Source organism: Asterias amurensis, chromosome 8 (assembly GCF_032118995.1).
Source record: "Asterias amurensis chromosome 8, ASM3211899v1".
In the NCBI taxonomy this organism is placed as follows: Eukaryota; Metazoa; Echinodermata; class Asteroidea; order Forcipulatida; family Asteriidae; genus Asterias; species Asterias amurensis.
The window spans coordinates 19,902,709-19,923,410 of NC_092655.1; the positions used below are offsets into that span (position 1 = coordinate 19,902,709).

General features: G+C 40.2%; 2 protein-coding genes across 2 annotated transcripts; both read right to left on the reverse strand.

The window, feature by feature from the left end:
• Positions 1-12,498: 12,498 nt before the first annotated feature.
• LOC139940688 (uncharacterized) lies at positions 12,499-15,590 on the reverse strand. Its single transcript, XM_071937048.1, has 2 exons — positions 15,304-15,590; positions 12,499-14,965 (listed from the first exon to the last, which is right to left on the reverse strand). Exon 2 carries the CDS (start codon positions 14,807-14,809, stop codon positions 13,769-13,771), a length of 1,041 nt encoding a protein of 346 aa, XP_071793149.1. The 5' UTR covers positions 14,810-14,965; positions 15,304-15,590; the 3' UTR covers positions 12,499-13,768.
• Positions 15,591-18,585: 2,995 nt separating this feature from the next.
• LOC139940906 (uncharacterized) lies at positions 18,586-20,351 on the reverse strand. The gene is made up of 2 exons (XM_071937298.1): positions 19,551-20,351; positions 18,586-19,115 (listed from the first exon to the last, which is right to left on the reverse strand). Exons 1-2 carry the CDS (start codon positions 20,188-20,190, stop codon positions 18,604-18,606), a joined length of 1,152 nt encoding a protein of 383 aa, XP_071793399.1. The 5' UTR covers positions 20,191-20,351; the 3' UTR covers positions 18,586-18,603.
• Between the last annotated feature and the right edge of the window lie 351 nt (positions 20,352-20,702).

Sequence of the window (20,702 nt, forward strand, 5' to 3'; positions counted from 1 at the left end):
AAATATCAGCTCTTGAACTTTTTCATGTTGTGTTGAAAATTAATAAGCAGATGCAATATGTTGTCTAACGAAAATAATAATTATTCAGATTTCGAGTACTTGTCTCTGCATATTTTGTAGTTTTTACAATTTATAAGAGTTTTGTAAATACCACTTTAGTACATCGAGATAAAGTAATACCATAAATTGGTTTTGTTTCGTATATGGGATTGTGTAAATTATTCTGCAAACTTTGGGCTGACATTCCCCCCAAAAAAGATTATAGATGTCACGGCTCAGGCGTAGATAAAGAACACCCCGTTTTAGTTTTGGTATAATTCTATTGTATGTTGCTACCAATTTTACATAAGCAATACAAGTGTTTGTTTTCCTCGTAAATATCTGGAAAATATCTCTTGATCATTTTCAACTTCTCGCTTATCCTGCTGCTCAATAGTTTTGACATCATTCTGAAATTTACCGAACCCCCAACATAACTCTGTTTACCAATTCACACGAATGAATCTTGTTCAATTCATATCACAAGTACTTAGCCCTCAGTTATCATAGTAAAGTATGCATGATTTCAAGTGTTTGTTAAAGTGAACATATTGTGCTTTTCAATATTTTTTTAAAGCAATTTTCTTAAAGTGAGATTTATGTGTGGCGTTAAAATGGCAGGTAGTTTTGTTTGACTCATTTGCAATTTTTTTCATTCCTTATAATGTTCAACTTCATCAATATTTACAGATTAAATACATCAAACATCACTAAAACTACAAGACAGTTTCCCCGTGTGTTCTTAAGACTATAGGGGTGATCTGATTAGCATAGTTTGGACAAAAATTCATGCATCAATCTGATTAAAATAAATATCACTGGCTCCAAAATTCATTTTTGAGTAATAACTTGTTGGGGTCATGTCATTAATAGATTGTGTAATATAACCAGATATCATACCCCAGATGGTTCTGTGATTCAAATTTTAAAGGTTTTGGGTACTTTCTGTAACACAAAACACAATTTCCACTAATTCACACCAAACTTACACCGCTTAAAAATAATGACAATAGAAAGTGTTGTAGTTTTTGAGGAATAAAAAAATGTCATAAAAATACGTTTTTACATACTAAAATAATTTTCGTCTCATGATCACTGAGACGATTTCTTTTTCATTACACTGTTTAACTCATTTCAGGGAAGTTTCTATACTATCATTATCTTAACCGTGCAAGTTTTCTGTGGACATGGTGATTTCTGTCCTACAAAAAGTACATAGCCCTTTAAGGCTTTAAGGAGAATTAATAAATTTAGGCTTTAAAGTTGGTCCTATTGGGCTTAGGGGAATGGAGGAGTGCATCATGAAAACTATGGCCGTAAAAACAAATTTGGGGAAAAAAAGTTCTTGGGGTGTTTTTCTGGGTTATCTACTGCTAAAAACTGCAGGTTTGCAAAGATACCTGAGATTTAATTGTCCTTACAAAATATTGATTGGATTTTCTTCAATTTTTTTTCACGATTTCTTTTTTTAGAATTTAAAGGCAGTGGACAATTACTCAAAACAATTATTAGCAGCATAAACACTTACTTGGCTTAATATACGAGTAATGGGGAGAGGTTGATAGTATACACATTGTGATGAGAAACAGTTCCCTCTGAAGTGACGTAGTTTTTGAGAAAGAAGTCATTTTCCACGAATTTGATTTTGAAACCTCAGATTTAGAATTTGAGGTCTCGACATCTTCTCTCATTAATATCTCGGAACTTCGACGATCGATTCGGCTCAAATATTCACAGGTGTTTATGTTATGCATATGTTGAGACACATCAAGTGAGAATACTGGACTTTGACAATACCAATAGTGTCCACTGTCCAGTGTCTTTAACATCGGTTGCAATTAATGTGAATTTATTTAGTGGGGCGCCCCCTATGTGACTCAACACCATCCACTTGGATGGCCATTATGTTTGGTAACGGCTCTTTTCGAAACTAAGGTTTCGGTGCTCCGGCATGTGATAACCCGGTTCATTTTCCACGGCGGCTCCAATGCTTAATGAAGCCTGGAGCAGGAGAACCCTAACACCAGCAGTTCTCGCGAGAGCAGTGATCTCGCGAAAGCACGGCCACAATTGGACTATCCGCGGAAAACCAATAACGACTTGTCCACGAGTCTAAATAACGGCAATAATAAGAACTGCATGCTGCATATAAAGCAAAACAATTATCGGCAGACTGACGTCTGAACCTATAGTTTCATTTTCCTCCCCAGGTTTACCTTCTCCACATCTCTTTGCTTTCGTTTAAAGAAACTGGACAATATTTGTAATTACTCAAAAAACGGCTCCTTCTGAAGAATCGTAATTTAAAGATTAAATGTTATTTCTCATTGAAATATTAAGAGACTTCAGTCCTAAAGCCTCTTATTAGGCATCTGAAAGTACACACATTTGTACAACAAGGGTGTTTTTTTTTCTTTCATTATTGTCATGCAACTTCGATGACTAATTGAGTCCAAATGTTTGATGCATAATGTTTAGGTTTGGATACACCAAGTTAGAATAATGATCTTAGACAAAATACCAAACGTGTCAAATCCTTTTTAAAGCCTTTATACACTTTCGGAACAGAAAAAAAAGTTCACAGATTTAAAAATAACTGACGGGGTTTACAGAAGGTCATGGTGAAAGACTTCTCTTGAAATATTATTCCATGAAATGATTTACTTTTTGAGAAAACATTAAAACATTTATATCAATTCTCGTTGTCGAGAATTGCAGATTTATTTTAAACACATATCATGACACGGCGAAACGTGCGCAAACAAGGGTGGGTTTTCCCGTTATTTTCTCGACTCCGATGACCGATTGAGCCTAAACTTTCACAAGTTTGTTATTTTATATATAAGTTGCGATACACGAAGTGTGGGCCTTTGGACAACACTGTTTACCGAAAGTGTCCAAGTGCTTTAACTGCAACCTTTTTGGGTGACACGCAAGAGAAACGTCCACATCGAGGTACCGTTTTTTCCCGCGTTCAACTTCACCTGGGAGGACTTACACAAGTTTAGTTACAAGGTTAAGGCACATGGTTATTCCACTCTTTAGTGTAAATAAAACTATCAAATAAGCCAACAATGTGAATTGAATGACACTTTTGAAGTCTACTGAATTTGAGACCTTTGTTGTGTATTACTGAGGGATGAAACTTAAACTGAACGATCAATTTCATCATTAAGTTCTTCGAAAGCTTTGGCCAGTTGCAACTTTCAAACAAGGCAACTTCAATTCAGTTCATTTTAATTTTAAAACTACCACGTTAAGAAAATGAACAACTTTGTCCAGTGTGCATCTAACGAGAAAAATAACTGAAGAAAAATTGGTAAAATAGAAAGGAAGAACTACTAAATGATTAAAAGTGGCAGAATACACAAACAACCATCCTAAAAAGTACTGGGAAAACGAACTAAAAACCACTGAAAACTTCCGCCAGCTTACAGACCTCGATGGTCCGTAGTCCCAGCAACCATCACCAACCGTCCCTCAAATAGAACGGACTCTGTTTTCGTAACAAGATAGGCTTATATCAATGCCCATAGAATATCGTTACTAAACAAGCAGTCTTGATTAAAGGGGGGGGGAACACAACGGATGAATAATTTACCCTCCAAACACTGGACAATTTAACAAGAATAGATGTTTGTAGTTGACCAGGGATTGAGCCGATTTTGAATGGTGAGCTTATTACACGGTGCCTATACAGGGTGGCTTAACCCCCTTCCCTGGCCCACCAGGCATACGCCATTCATTACATTGAGTTGAATCTAATAGCGTTAAGCCGTATTTTCGCCTGTGTAATCATCCTTATAAAACAGCCGCTACCCCCCCCCCCCCCGGGATGAACGCCCCTACCGCGGGATAGCCTATCCAATAACTCGAAACTTTCTCCCAAAGACGAGCAGAGGATACTGTTCGAAACGTCGATACATCACCACTCAGCCACCACTCACACGAAAGAGATTTACACATGGTTGTACCCGCAAGTTTAATATCTAGTAATATTATAGTGTCTTCCAATCTATCCACATCATGCATGACCATGCAAAGCTTCAAAAACAATAAAAACTTTAGCTTCTTGTTTATCTTTCATGTGGAGATGTGCCGTGTATTGGTTGCCCATTCGAGGTCAGTCAAGGTTAATGGCCTCTGACTGACCGAGTCTGGCGATCGATATGTCTCTTCAAAGCACGTTTTGAGATGAGAGGTCTGTAGGGTACAAAAATTGGGATATAAGACTTTAGGGTCTAGCCTTCAAAGAGAATCGACAAGATTCATTAAAAAAACTCAATCAATTGAAACTTTTGCCTCGGTTTAAAGCAATCGCGCAACATCGGCAAACAGTATATTGTCCAAAGGCCAACGCTTCGTGTATCTTGAACCTGTGAGTTATAGGCTTATTGGTCATCGGAGTCGGGAGAAAATAACGGGAAAACCTCACCCTTGTTTCTGCGCGTTTCGCCGTGTGTTTAAAATAAATCCGTAATTCTTGATATCGAGAAAGGATAATTGTTTTAATGTTTTCTCAAAAAGTAAAGCATTTCATGGAATAATATTTCAAGGGAAGTCTTTCACCATTAACCCTGTAAGTTATTTGTAAATCTGTGAACTTTCAATTTTTGTTCTATTCAGAAAGTGTCCAATGGCTGCAACATTTAACTTGTAAGATGTCATAGTATGAAATTGATTTTGAATTATGTGAAGTGAAAGTTCATTCGCCTGTTTGAGACACTAAATTAAGAGTGCACTGTTTGTATACGGACGTAGTTACCAAACTATTGTAGTGACCCAAAAGAATATGTCTACCTTATCCCAAAATGGGCAATTACATTTCAAAGCAATACGGAATAAGTCGCTATAAAAAGCAGGGGTCACTTGGTGGTAAAATTTAACAAAATGTACCTCGTGTGAAAGGACAATACATGTTTTAGTGTCCCGGGTCCCTTGTAAAATCTTGACAACATTGCTACATCTTATTGACAGAATCATGTCAGAATCCTCCAGAGAAATATTAGGGTCTAAAAGGTTGGCCATTATAAAGTACAATCCATCCCTCAAAGAGACGTGAACAATTATTATTACACCTGAAAGCTCACTGATTCTAAACTAAAGTTCATACCCAATCGTCACATACATATTCCACTCTATATTAGCCTACTCAGGTTCTACATACCGGACCAAAATTGAACCCGTCAGAGGTTTATTTCCATCCATATGAATTCCCTTTAACTAAAGCGGCCAGCAACGAAAACAGCGGAAAGTTGACATGAAATAGGACGCAAATTTGAGCTCAATCGGTCGTCGAAGTTACGAGATATTAATAAAAGAAAAAAACACCCTTGTCACTCGTAGTTATGTGCTTTCAGATGCATTTCGAGACCTAAAATTTCTAAATCTGAGGTCTCGAAATCAATTTGTTGGAAAATTACTTCTTTCTCGAAAAACTACATTACTTCAGAGACAGCCGTTTCTCACAGTGTTTTATACTATCATCATCTCCCCATTACTCGTTACCAAGAAAAGTTGTATGCTAATAAATATTTTGAGTAATCACTAATAGTGTCCACTGCCTTTAAACCTTGTAAAGTTAAAAGTAAATCTTTGGACGAATTGTGTTTTTGTCGTACAAAGTACCCAAGCCCTTTAACATTTTACTGGAGGGTACATGCGCTATATAAGTCTCAAATTATTATTTTTACTCATTATTTTCCTGAGTCCGGTCGACAGAAATCCAATAATATTACTGTTAGGGAGGACTCGAACTCACTAGAGCAGTTTTTGTTGTCTGTGAACATTATGGCGTAGTTTCAGTTTTTCCCCAGTTTTTTTCCGCTCTCACTGTTTCCCTTTTTGGCCGAATCAATCCGGAAGTTAGTGTCTTGTGTAACGAACCCAGCCGGAATAATTACATATAAAGGAAACAATACTGATCCCATAAAACCTTAAGTACAATAGACGCCCTTCGCTTTCATTCTTGGTTTGGGAAAGATGATCACGCAACACACAACGTGACCCTGTTTGTCCCCTGTCTCCCAGCACGTTCCAAGAATAGGAATTAATCAGACTTGTACCAGTCGTACCTGTTACTTATTCAATCCCTCAATTGAATCCAACAAGAAATACAGCAGTACAAGACAAGGGGAGGATGTAGACAGAAGTAACATTTCAGCGAGCCCGGGTTAACCTCGAAACGAAGCTTTTATATTATAGAGGCAGTCAATGCTCCATCGGCGAGCCGTTTGAGCAGTTGGCCGTGGTTGTCTTGATTGATAACTCTTGATAAGACGTGATGATGCGTGGTCCAATAGTTAAGCCAGGAGTAAACGCTGTATTGAGATTAAGACTGGGTGATTAATTCATGTATCGATCACGTATACCGAAAGAAACTGTTCTGCTGCACTGTTACGAGAGATTTCATTACTGACTTTACCGAGGTACCACCGGACTCACCAAGGATGGCGAGCGGGGAGAACGGGTCGTCAAGCCGCCTTGTCCAGCGGAACGGACACGATAATCTCGGCATCGTCGTCGTGTCTCCCGAGTCCACACCACGCCAGCAGTCTAACTCAAGGGAGCTTCACCTACCACCGATCCGCCCACTGAAGCAGGAGTTAAGCGACCGGTCGCTCGTGGAACAGACCCTGGACGATGGGCAAGGTGTGACGGCTAACCTATCACGCCGATTGTCGGCAACTGATCTTGATTTTGGAACCCACCGTATTAATAATCATCGATCACCTCGCAAAGAAACTGAAGACTACTCCAAAACAAGAGAGAACAAATCCATGTTTTTAAGGACTAAAGATCGGTTTTCACTTTGTGACGACACGGGAGTGGAGGTTGATGCCGAGGTGAAACAGCGGACAGAGCTTTACAGGCACGGGGGAAGACGATTCTCCCTGCCGGTTGGAAGATCGTCACAACAACCCGCAAGGATTCAGGCAAGTGGCTGCTTTGCTGCTGCACATTATCAAGAAGGGTGTGATGATGAACGGGATGCGTCTAAAGCATTACTGGACGACACCGACACATCACCAAGGAGGGTGGACTATTACAAGCGGTTAGGGAGGCGGTACTCGCTACCTCCGCAGGGCCTTGCGTCCACCAAGCGACAAACCGATGCCCAGCAGAGACTATTGACGGAAGGGACGGCAAGCAACAGCAGTCGACTTGGATTACTAGACTCCTCATCGGACACCGATGATTATTTCTCATGCAATGCCAGCATGCGATCCAATCTGACACCACTGGGCGAGGACCAAGGCGAGATGGACCTCAAAATAGAGCGATACATTCACCGGGGCAGGAGGTGCTCTCTCCCCCCGGCAAATCACTTAAGTTCACGGTTCAAGTCGAGCAACCATTTCCACGATCATTCCGAAGTGCCGAGTAGTAGGGTACCGACCCCCATTGCAGCAGACTGTCCTAATTTGAACGGCTTATATGTAAAGCAGTCCGGATTCCACACAATGAAAGCCGCCAAGTCCGCGGAATCACTTCTCAAGAAAACGGAGCTCCTACCGCCAAGCCCCTGGCGAGACGTGCCGGACCTAAACGCAAATCTACCCGTGAGGAGACCGAGGGGTTACCGCGCCAAGCGAGACCCACCAACGGGAGTTACATGGGAAACAAAACCCACTCACAAAACCTTCTCTTTCACGTACAACGATACGAACAACGTGAGCGAGATGCTCACCCCGCCGGTCACCGGGGGAATCGTTCTGAAATCCCTGCAGGCCGACCGGCCCAGCGAGCCGCAGAAGCCCGAGCCCGACTCCACCACAACGGAACCCTTGATCGTCGATAATAACAAGGACACCGAACACATTTATTTGTATAAACCTCAGGAAAAGAAGTTCATTTCGCCTACCCTGCGGGTTTTGAAAGATTCGTGGAGGAGGGAAAACAATGAGGAGAAGACATTAAGGATTCTTAGATGGATTGCAAATGAACAATCGCAACGATCAAATGAAGATGGTTACTAAAACTGAATATCTCTATAAACTCTGCTCCCTATAACGTTTATATACCTTTAAAAATCGTTTACAGACCAGTCTTCTCACTGTTGTATAAAATAATCGAAGACTTATAGCACCGGGTGTGCAGACGCTCATGGCTCATATCCAAAATGGGCATACAAGAACACATCTGTGAATTTCTTGACTCAGTTGGACATCGAAGTTGTAAGAGTGAACAAAGAAAAGAAAGAAAAAAGAGACATGTGAACCTCTGTCTCACAAACTACCTTACTTCAGGGAGCAATTTCTTACAATATTTTATACTATCAACAGCTCGTCATTGCTCGTTACCAATGTTTTGTTTTGATGCTAACAATTATTTTGAGTATACTAATAGTGTCCAGTGCCTTTAAAAACATTATACATGATTTGTAAAGCTGATGACAAGATAGTCGCAGACAGTTACCGTGTCATTGTTATGTGATAAACCATACATGAAATTAACAAACCGTTGAGAATTTATGCTTAAAGGCAGTGGACACAATTGGTAATTACTAAAAATAATTATTATTTGAAAGTATCAAACATTGTGAGAAACGGCTCCTCTGAAGTAACGTTGTTTTCGAGAAAGAAGTAATTTTCCACGAGTTTGATTTTGAGACCTCGGATTTAGAATTTGAGGTCTTGAAATCAAGCATCTGAAAGCAAACAACTTCGTGTGACAAGGGTGTTTTTCCTTACATTATTTTTTCGCAACTCCGACGACCGATTGAGTTCAAACTTTCACAGGCTTGTTATTTTATACATATGTTGAGATACACCAAGTGAGTCGACAATTATCCTTGACAGTTACCAATAGTGTTCCTGTGTCTTTAAAGGCACTGGACACTTTATAACTCAAAATAATTGTTAGCATAAACACTTCCTTTTTTTGGGGGGGGGGGGTAGATATAGTTTTCTCGGATAATGGCTTCATAGAAATGTTTCGCATAAACTAAATGGTTATAGCATCAAAATATATAAGCGTTCAGACTAAAGAATAAGCAATGACGATGATATATTATTGCCTCCACAACGCCTCACTTTAGCAAAGTACATCGAACTTTAATTGTCAATAATACTAACGGATGCCAATCATTGTCAATTTGATAAATTGTTGTTTTGTTTAATTAGTCTTTTTGATTCTCGGCTAAATGCATTGTTGATTAAATTGAACGTTCCAAGGCCTATATACACCACTCGCTAATTACTTTATTTTATTTGTCGATTATTTTAGTACACTGGAAACAACACCTTGGGCCTTTTCCAAACGTCGGCTTATGGTCCAGATCAGGGCTTCGTCTGATGTTGAAGCACCCGTGCAAAATGAACCGGGTTACGAACATTGATGACAGAGCCAGAGATGCAACCCAAACCTTGGTTTCGAAAAGAGCCCAGTACCAAACATGTGACAATTTGGATGTTGTTGTGTCACTAGGGGGCGCCCCACTAAATAAACTCCCATTAGAGCAACCATTGTTCAATTCTAGATATTCAAAAACTGCTTCTAAAGAATCACACCCTCTTGAAATCCAATCAAATATTTGTTTACGGACAATTAAAATTCATATTTTTTTGCAAACCTTTACGCTGGTCAGTCGTTTGGAGTTTTTTGTTGTTTACCCTAGAAAAACACCCCGAGAAATGCTTATGTGACCCTCTCAATACTTAAGAGAGTCGTATAAGGATAGAGGCTAACGGCAAGTTGATTTTCTTTACACTCGGTGCACCATTTTATTTCCTGAAACAGACGAAGACAAAATACGTGTTGTCAGGTCTTCGCTGGAATCATTATCTTAATTAACTTATAAAACAAATAATCACAGAACAGTATTTATGTACAAACAGTATTAAATGAAATCGTAAACGGCTTTAAGTAAACAGGTATGTCTCAAGATCATGACATGTGATTTTCACATCATGCGCCATCTTGATTATCGATGGAAAACAACAACTTAAATGCAAAGAAAACTTGGCCGATGCTCCTGATCGGAAATGTTTTAAAGAACAAATACTTATAAATAGCAACTCTTGTCAATTAAACTACAAGGGTATAGTTCAACAAATAAATAATAAACTTGTATTCAGAAAACTAAACCGGGACAAATCTTTAGTCCGGCAATCAATCAATTCCATTAAATCTCTAATAATCTCGAAATGAATAAAAATAGAATCAATAGTGGTTGAAGATAAACACCAGTTTACAATAATGTACATGAATGATGATTTTAGAGGGAAAATGTATGAAAATAAACCAAAAGATTATTACCTGAAACAGACGAAGACAAAATACGTGTTGTCAGGTCTTCGCTGGAATCATTATGAGGGTGGCGGAAGCGCGCGAAATTGGAATGCTGTCCAAGAGAGGGCGCTTCTCTTGAATAATTAAATGTTACATAATAAGTAAGTGCAATAAAAATAACAGTGGGGGTACAATTTCTATGACCGTCACACTTATATCAAACTTACTCTCACAGCTATAGTTTTAATGAAGCACCCCTCCGCTCCCCAAGCCAAGTGGGACCAACTTTAAAGCCTACATTTTATCAAGTCTCCTTGTTATTTTATGCATATTTTGAGATACACGTTTAATTCAGAGGTCGTTGGTTTAAATCTCCGCTCTTGTAACGTGTTCTTTTATTCAACACCAAATCAGAAAAGTCCCATAGGCCTATTAAAAAAAACCGTCGGGAATCGAAACGCAGAGAGCCAGTTCGGCAGGAATTAGCGGCTGCGGCTTGATCATCACACACAGAAGCGTACAAAACAACATAGTGAGCCCATAGCAACACTCTTAGAAACAGCCGTAGCCAATTTGGACTCTTTTGATTTCTTACCGACATTGCATTACTAACGTTTATTTGGACTTAACCTTTACAACGCGTCACTTCAGCAAAGTACTTCTAACTTTTGTCAACAATACAAATGGAGTTCATCAGCATAAAATTTGATAATTACTGTTTTCTTTAACTAGTCACTTTAGAACAATGAAAATTACACCTTGGACCTTTTCCAAACGTCCGTTTACGGTCGAGCTCCGGGCTTTGTCTGACTTTGAAGCACCTGTGCTAAATGAACCGGGTTACAGCATGACGAAGCCGGAGCTGGAACCCTGGTTTCGAAAAGAGACCTTTCTAGCAATGTGACTAATAATATCGGAATAATTGTTGAGACACTAGGGGGCGCTCCACTAAATAAACTCCCATAGGCAACCGATGCTAAATTAATGTTAAAATGTGTGCTTTTTTTTAAATGCTCTAAAGATCCTCACCCTCTTGAAAACCAAACAAATCTATTTTCGGACAACCCGTGTGGAATTTGTTTCACTTACCCCAGAAAAAAAAACACCCCGAAAATGTTTTCTTTCCCAAACCAATTTCTGCCAATTTCATGAAGCAGTTTTCCACTTCACGAGCAAAAATAAAGACATACGTTATAAGCCAAGATTTATAAGGTCTCCTCAAAAGAAAAGCCTAGCACCCAAAGGCTGGAATGACATGTCATAATAAATAAAATTACACAGTTGTTATATTCATGTCCCCCCCCCCCCCCCCCAAACACGTTATTATTAATATAAATTTGTGGGCATACAATAAAGATACTCAGTTTGGCGCATTTTTTTTTTTTTTTTTTTTTTAGTTTGGTGCTTTAATCTCATTTTCGTCGTCTTATATCATTTTCTTCTTCACCTACAGTTATTTCTTTTTGTCCACTTGCAATCGTCTAGCCTGAACCATTGACGTTTTAGCATTTATCATTGATGTTCATTTGAAGCTTTAATAGTGTGGTGTAGCCTACTCCTTGATCTACTTGCTTGGCCTGCTACTTTAGCGCCCTCTCTTGACGTATTATTTCCACAAAAGAACAACAGGCAGGTCTCATAGCAGACTGGTCCCCTGTCATTAGACAGGTACTGGTCTCACAGAACCAGTAATACCATTTGGTATGACGTACATAGATTACAGTACATGTACATCCATATAATGATGTTTTATATGATACGTGTACGTAGAATTTGACTGCGAAAATGAATGCGGGATCAACGGTACATCCATACCACGTGACCGTCATGATCTTCATATAGGATAGATGGAAGCCAATCTCTGGCGTAATTCACTAGTCTCGAAGTATGACACAAAATTGGCCCAATTTCATAAAGCTGTTCAGCAGAAAATACTTCTCAGCTAATTTCTTTGCTTATAAAAGTAGTGAGAATCGGTCACTAATACAATTAAACTTTATGGACTTTTGGCTGATGCTAAGCAATATTTGTCTGTGCTAAGCAAGTTTTTGGTGCTTATAGGCTTTATGAATTGGACTCAGATGTTACGTGCGGTTTTACAGCGGAATGTAATAACTTCATCAACTCAAATGAATAAACAACGCAATAAATCAACTCACTCACGACAAAGTATCATTCAATTCGCCAAAACGACAAGTTCATTTTTCAAATATGATCATCCCTATCATGAGTTTTATTTTAAACTATTAATACATTTAGTGTTTATGATAAATTTTAAATTTTAAACATATACATTTGGCAAGAACTGGTTAGTATGGTCAAACAATACTGTCGTAATAAAAGGTACCCTTACACTCCAATGTCATACAATTTCTGCACTGGTGGCAACTACTGACAAATTCATGACTGTAAATCGCCTTTCTCTACAATAATTTTTTTGTGATGTTTCGTTTTTTTTATTTTACTCAAGGTTAAAAATGCTCTTATCTCACCACTGTAAAATCCCCTAAGGTTCAGTATCAGAACTGTCATCAGGGCCCAATTTCATAGAGCTGCTAAGCACAGAAATTTGCTTAGCATGAAATTACTGCCTTGATAAAAACAGGATTACCAACCAAATTTCCACTTAATTTTCAGGATAAGCAAACAACAGCTGAATACCAGTAACACGCACTATGCAACAAGTGGAAATTTGATTGGTAATCCTGTTTTTTATCAAGGAAGAAATTTCATGCTAAGCAAATTTTCGTGCTTAGCAGCTTTATGAAATTAGAGAAAGAAACTCTCTGAGTAAGAAACTTTTTGTTTACAGACTTTCCGACTTATGGGCTAGGGGCACACCCTAAACCCGTTAGGGCCTACGACACAAATATAATTATACACAAAATCCTGAAAATGTTGGTGCAGGTATATGTCTAAAAGATCTATCAGCAATACACTCCTTGTTCCTCGCGAACGCGCCTGGCCAGTCACGGGGACAAACTCCAACAAACTCACTTCCGGAATACCTCAGACAAATCCACAACATCACTCTTTTCCAGCAGAAACTCAAAACACACTTGTTCTTGCTTGCTTTCCAACATCTTGACAAAACAATAGAACGTACTCCACAACCCCAGGGCCTCCCAACGAACGTTTGCAGGGCGGGGTAAGATTGGTCAAAAACAAACTTATTTCTTACATGACAGACTAAGGCTCATAATTTTGTGTACAAGTCAATGGGGGAATTCCCTTGGATCAGCGGACCGGTCTTTGTCGAAAAAAATTTAGTGGGTAAACGACCTTTCAATGGACGCTCAAACTTTAAGTTATGTTTTTCAAGCGGAGTTTCTTAAAAATAAGGATGTATGGGATTTGAACTAAATTCATAATACACAGAGTGCTTAATAATCAAACAGATTAATCAAGTTGCTTACTGTCAGTGTAACGTATGGGTTCTAATATTAATCCAATAGATTTTAATATATTTTACCATAGGGTTTAAATAAAAATACATTCAGCTCTTTCCCGCCACCTTCTTTATGGAACCGATATCTTCATCCAATATTCCCCATAGCTCCGGGGATAGATACAGCTGCTCTTGATTTCCTCGTGGGTCTTTTTCACCCGTTCGTCGGGGTAGTCCGTTCGGTCTGTTACGGTAAAAAACGCCGTTGGACTTTGCAGTCACAACATCAGACCACGTCACTCTCAAATCCCCACCACCGGGGCTCGGTGACACCGGTGCTCGTCCTTCCTTTTGAAGTTTTGGCGGGAGTTCTGAGGTGTCGAACTTGACGTGTGGTCCCTTCTTGGGCCTGTAGAACTCCCTCGCTGTTTTCGATCGCTGGCGATGGTGGGTAGTTTTAGTCATAGATTCAAAAGGTTTCGCAGCAGACTCTGCCGTTGGCGGTGGAGCGGACACACAGCCCCTTGACTCAAGCTCTGTTGATTTCAATGATATTCTATAATCGATTGTTTGGTCCGAGGTTTTTATTCCTTTCGTCGACTGAGGTCGGTATTTACTCATGTTATTACCTCCGTTTTTGGAGAGCTGGGGTTTCGTTCTCCCGATCCCAAACGTTTGAACTTGTAGTCCTTCCAGTTGAGGCGATTGTTCAGATGTGCTCGGTGCGTACGTCAAACTCACCGGTGATGCTGTTGGTACATTCTCTCTGCTCTGTAATCTCGACCGGAGATTCCCGTACACATGACGGGCTGCGTTTTGCTTCAGGTACGGCCACCGCGTTGAAGCCTGCACGGGGACGAACTCCGTGGTGGAGCGTAGACCCACCTCGGAGAGGTCTGTCGCAAGAAGCATGTTGACGGGGCTCCGAATCGGGTTGAACTCTCTCTCGTCCTCAAAATCTTCCCACGGGGTAACCGGTGGGTTGACAAGCTCCGGGGATGCGTCTCCCATGGTGTACATGGACTCGGAAATGGGCGAGTTGCTCTTGATGAACATGGGGGCTCGCGAACCTAACGACGGTAGGTATGTCGCCATTTGCCGGGAGAACTCTCCGGTGTCATCAACACCGCCCTGCTGAGATTTAGCCATTGTTATCCCTGCACTTTTCTGGTGTCCTTTTTAGTTCCTTTTCTTCAGAGAGCCAAGGACAGACAGTGGTCTCCCACAGTGGTGTTCAATTCTATTCAATCCACATCACTCTCCAAAGTTGTTAATCCGCCCCCTCTGCCCTACGGCGATAACTCTCTGGTGAACAAATCATTGAAATCAAAATCACATACCTTTTATCACGCACAAACGACTGTACACCATAAATCACACTGCAGTCGCACCAAGTACACGTACACTAATAATACAATTTGAAGAGTTTGATCAAGTGCGCTCGTGTGAAATTATAATCACATGCATCACTGGAGCTATGGTGTATTTATGTGCAGTGTGTGTCTCTTTCGTTCCACAGTTATGGTCGTCTACGGGCATGGTCTACACAGTGTCAAAGTTCAAGCGTGCATATTAAGTACTTTATCAATGCACAGACTGGATCACTTTCAATCAATAAACTATTCAATTATGTATTGGCTTACCTCCAGTGTAGTGGTGACGTCAACCGATTTCGAGGGTTCTGACTGAAACAATAAAACCACTCAAACGCTACGTAGGTTGTCTTTCATTGCCGTTATAAAGGCGCTGTTTGCTGCTGCCACACTTTACTCCATGAAAATGTACAATACCATAACTGATAAGCACAATGTTGACAGCATAACTACAGATAACATGTATTTTGCAACCCACCCTCTCCAGGACAACAGCAATGCTTTCAGGAGAGTATATCAATCCTAGAATCAAGAAAAGCAAACGACTGCTCCATATTCCGAAACATTACATCAAGTGAGTTAAATTACGTTCACAGAACACTGCTGCTGCACATGGGGTCATTTCGTGTGATCTTTCTGTTTAATAGTTACCTAGACAACGGAAGGTCTATATAAACTCGATCCCCAGCAGCTGGCATTGGCCAACTGCTGACCCCAACCGCTGCAGCGATCGTTCCATATTGCTGGCTATTAGAATGTTTGACATTCCAATATGTCATGTAGCTCAAAATGTGTTGAATAAAAAATGAGATGCGACCGCTGTCACTAGATCCAATACTCAAGTCGGAGATTAAAACTCCTACAGTGTATTCACGTGTAAACTATCAACGTGTAAAAAGGCTTTCACTAAAAACGCAGGTTCCAGAGTCCAGACTTTGGAATGAATGGCCATCTCAAGCCATAATTGTAAACCACTGTTTTGATAATTAGGAAGCACTTTAAAGACACATACACAATTATTTTCAGCTATGTAGTACTATCTTTTATTTGTAAAGTTTATATGATGGGGATCTGATGCTTGCCATTATAGCACTGTGATCTATACATGAATTCAATGTATGGAAATTCCTTTTTTTCCCAAAGCCCCATTTTGAATGATGTCTCGCTTCAAGTCGGTAATAACACTTCTAAAGCAAGATCTTTCCACGCTCCATGACTCGTTAACAAGTAAGGTTTTATGCTAATAATTATTTTTAGTAATTACCAATAGTGTCCACTGCCTTTAAGATGTCTAAAAAGGGTTGCAAGCCTCAGTCTTGGAGTGAGAATGTAACCCTTTCTAAAAAAAACAAACAAACAAACAAACAAACAAACTATGTTACCACAGAGGGAGCCGTTGTTTATCAACAGCTCCCCATTGCTCATTGCCAATTAAGATTTTTCCATTCACAATTTTTTTGAGTATCTATTAATAGTGTCCATAAACATTATGCCTTTAAAAACAGAGCAACCGTTTCTGCATAACATGTTTAATCGCGAAGCCATTATTTAATCGTTACACGGGTGACCCTAACACACAATGGCGCGGCCCTGTATTTATTTTATTGACATCCCCTTTTTTGACACGGTGTCAAACTTCGAGAACAAAAGGATTGATGTGCATTATCAATTGAACTTAGATACACTCGCACAGTAAGTATACACTCGAAACTGATAATAACAGGTTGTCATAATTCCATAGGTCAAATGTGGGTCACTTATTCTAGCGTAGGTTAAAGGGTGCACCCCACTGCCATTTCTCCACTGATTATATAACAAATCAGAAGTATTTTTAGCTCACGAAATAAAAGGAAAACACACACAATTTTGAAGCATATATTGATGTGGAGCATATCGATGTAAATTTGAATCGGGGATAACGAAAGTTATGTGTGTTATAGCACTGTACACTCAGTACTTCCCCCCGAGCTCTGTGGGAAAAAAAGCACAGGCTTATTACATGGCATTTTATTTTACCATGTACAATTTTCAACCATTGACCATTTTGTAATTCATAATAAACGCATTTTCACAACTTGTGTAGCGATCAAATCCAAGACCACAAAACTTTACTAACTGCTGTCTTTGTAATCACAACATTTTGTTTAAACCAGCTTAAAAAGTCATGTCATCAACTGTGTTTTAATGTGAATGTATGGCATGGAGACCCCAAATCAATAATGAGGGGAGGGTGTTCATTCCGGAAAAGAAAAAGAACAACAAATGAACTACACGAGAAAATACTTTATATTCCTTTTATTAAAATGAGGACGATGCAGGGTGGCGTAATTTTAAAATACTATAAGCTGTGATAAAAATCTTGATTTTGTCTTACTTAAAATCTTGCTTATCAGATGACGTAATTATGACGCCATCTTGTATGTAACACGATGAAGAAAAAAAAACTGCTTCTTTTTTTTATAATAAAATAAATGTCATACAGGGTACACAGACTAAACTGTTTAGTTTTAGTCCGAAAGTTTTACTGGTTATCCCTCTGAAATTAACGAGTTATATTGTCGAGAAAGCTGTATCAGAAAACCTTTAAAGACACTGGACACTATTGGTAATTGTCAAAGACTAGTCTTTTCACTTGGTGTATCTCAACATATGCACAAAATACAAAACCTGTGAAAATTTGAACTTAATCGGTCGTCGAAGTTACGAGATATATATGAACGAAAAAAGCACCCTTGTCACACGAAGTTGTGTGCTTTCAGATGCTTGATTTCGAGACCTCAAATTCTAAATCTCAGGTCTCGAAATCAAATTCATGGAAACTTACTTCTTTCTCGAAAACTACGTCACTTCAGAGGGAGCCGTTTCTCACAATGTTTTATACTATCAACCTCTCCCCCATTACTCGTAATCACGGAAGGTTTTATGATAACAATTATTTTGAGTAATTACCAATAGTGTCTGTCCACTGCCTTTCAAAGCGCAGGGGCCAATTTTGTTTTGTTCATGTGAACATTTTGATCACACATAACAGTGCACACTGTCTGCAACTTCTATGTAAGTACCAACCCTGTACCCGTATAATATTAACCCCGCTCAGCAAAGATAATCTTGGATCACTGTTCGTTCGGTCTTAAATTTTTATTTTATAAGCACGGTTATTATTAAAGTTGATTTGACAAAAAGATTAATATTGACTAGCAATTTCACATTTTGAGGTAGTTTTTAAAAATGTTCTCTTCTTACACTCTTTTATCGTGAGATTAGTGACATCTAAATGTCTGTGCGCTTCCATGTAGGTACACAATCTACTGAAAAATTAGCGCAACAAACTGTAATGGCTTGACGTTTCGACCTTCGTCTTTCTCAAGAGCTAAATGACCCAAAATGAGTGCCGCAACAAACTGAGTTTGGCCATTGAGGCTCGCCTGTCTTGAACATTCACGAACTATCTCTGCCATGTTATTTTCATTATATGCACTGCCAAGTTACACACCCTCCAAGCCTCGTTTTGATTATATTGATTTGAATGAGCGGTAGACAAAATGGCTGCACCATCATTAGGGCATTCTCCTAATCAACGTCATCAATCTCTTGCAAGGCGGCCATTTGCTTTCTTATAAACCGCCGGCAGGTGGCGCTGTCCAAACCGTCTAACCATGTCATCACTCTCTGGTCCAGGTTTTTATTTTCGTCATCATCATCAGCCTCTTTCTCCCCGTTCTTATAATTGTTTTCATCCCCAGGGATGTCAACGCTGTCCTCGTTCCCAGTTTCAAGCTTAATCCGGACGCTCCGTAGAGTTCGGTTGGGTTGTGTTGATTTCTGATCCAATCCTGCGTCATTTCTCGCCTCGTGTTCCGAAGAAGTCACCAACACCGGAGTTGGGGAGGGGTTCTGGTGAGGCTTAATAACGCCCCAGCACGTTTGATGACCCGGAACCTTTGAAGGATGCCTCGGTGGTGCTTGGATTGGCAAGAGATCGGTCCGGATGAGGGACATTGTTGTTGGTGTTGTTGTGGGGATTGTTGGTTCCGATAACTGCCTAGCTAAACACTTCGGCTTGACCGAGGGTAAGCTTGTTCCTGCATGAGGGAAAACAGATTAGGATAATCGGTATTCACTAGGTGGAGATCAGCGGACTTGCCAAAGAGTAATCTAGCTCTAAGCTACCGGAGTTATCCTGTAGACTATTAAGCTGACCGTCCTTGTCGGGATTTCCCACCATATTTGAAATTAAATTTGTATTAAGATGAGGGATTTATTGTATGTTGCTCTACCAGCCAGGCTCCTTTATGGGATGACACCCATACCTACATCCATATGGACTTTGAAGAGGATCAGCCACAGGAGAAGGTGGCAACGTGCCCCTAGTAGCAATTGATCCGCTGGGTCGAATCATCGACGGCCCACGTTTATTTAAGTGTAGCTGTCACCCTGAAGTGGCCGTCCGGCCTTATTTAGTTGGGCGTTAAAAATTGAAAAATACTGAACATATTATGATAACCATATAAATTCACCTTGTTTTACATTTCTCTGGCTCTTAATGAAGGCAGGTCCAACTTGTAGGGAGGTTGACCTTATCTGACCTGTGACCTCGTAATATGGTTCCCCGGATGTCCGGCTCTCCGAGCTGGCTGTCTTCATCGAGACGACACTGCTCCCCGTGTCCGAGCGCCTCTCGACGGGTCTCCTTGGCAAGCTTCTCTCGGTCCCTTCCATCTCACCATCAGACAGTCTCGGTGAAAACTTCCTGACAGTTTTATTAGATACTGGTCTAGTAGTTGTCTGTTTCTGTAATGGGTCCGTACTTTTTGTTTTCGATCTGTCTGGGCGCATTCGTAAAACCGGTGTTTGTGACGAAATCCACGGCGACGATGTTACCGAAAGTACCGCTGGGGGCGTTTTGACCGCCATGTTTTGTGTGGATCCGAGTAACTGTGCCCGCCGTCGTTGCCGGTGTGTTCTACCGGTCAGCGGGGAGTCCGTCTCCAGCCTCAACTGACTCTTGGGACCCATCAGGGTCCGACTCCCGGCTCGGTGTTGAGCGGCTTCCTTTTGGTCCCTCAGCAGCTCACCACCCGGTGATGTGTCCTCGCTGTTAACTTCTACGTATTCTAATGGGGTACATAGTTTATACTTTGAGCTAGAGGGGACCATTGTAAGGTTTCATTGTAACAGATTTCGTAAATTTAGAGACACCATCAAATCAACAAACCTTGACTCAAATCAACTGTGACAAAATCTATTGTACCTGCAGTCACATGTACAAGTAATATTGTGCAGCCGAAACTGCACTGTTTTCTCATAGCTCTTGAAAAACTAACAGACAACCTCGACTGATGTTATAAATTTCGGCGGGAAACAAAGTTCAAGTAATTCCGAACGGTTTGAGGCGTCACACAGAATCAGGCGATTGTGTAACAAATACACCGTTACCCATCAATCAGATACAAATGGGCTCAGTCATACGATGGTATGAACACTGGTACAGTTTTCGCTCCTCAAACTCAATGATCAGTTATATTTTTCTTCGGTCAACAAATCGCGTGGTTGTTGTAATTCATAACTTTGCGGACATATTTATTGCCCCTTGCGAAGTCAACAGGTCGAAGCCTTTCAGTTGACTGGGGGTTCATGGCATCGGCAAGTCCCTCGAGCAAAGAACAAAA

What these genes read in the sequence shown, in the direction of transcription:
- LOC139940688 (XM_071937048.1), bottom strand. Translation starts at nt 14,809, where the DNA reads ATGGCTAAATCTCAGCAGGGCGGTGTTGATGACACCGGAGAGTTCTCC.
- LOC139940906 (XM_071937298.1), bottom strand. Translation starts at nt 20,190, where the DNA reads ATGGTCCCCTCTAGCTCAAAGTATAAACTATGTACCCCATTAGAATAC. An exon ending in CCAGAGAAATGTAAAACAAG is followed by an intron (nt 19,116 to 19,550) that starts GTGAATTTATAT and finishes TCCCTCATGCAG; the next exon opens with GAACAAGCTTACCCTCGGTC.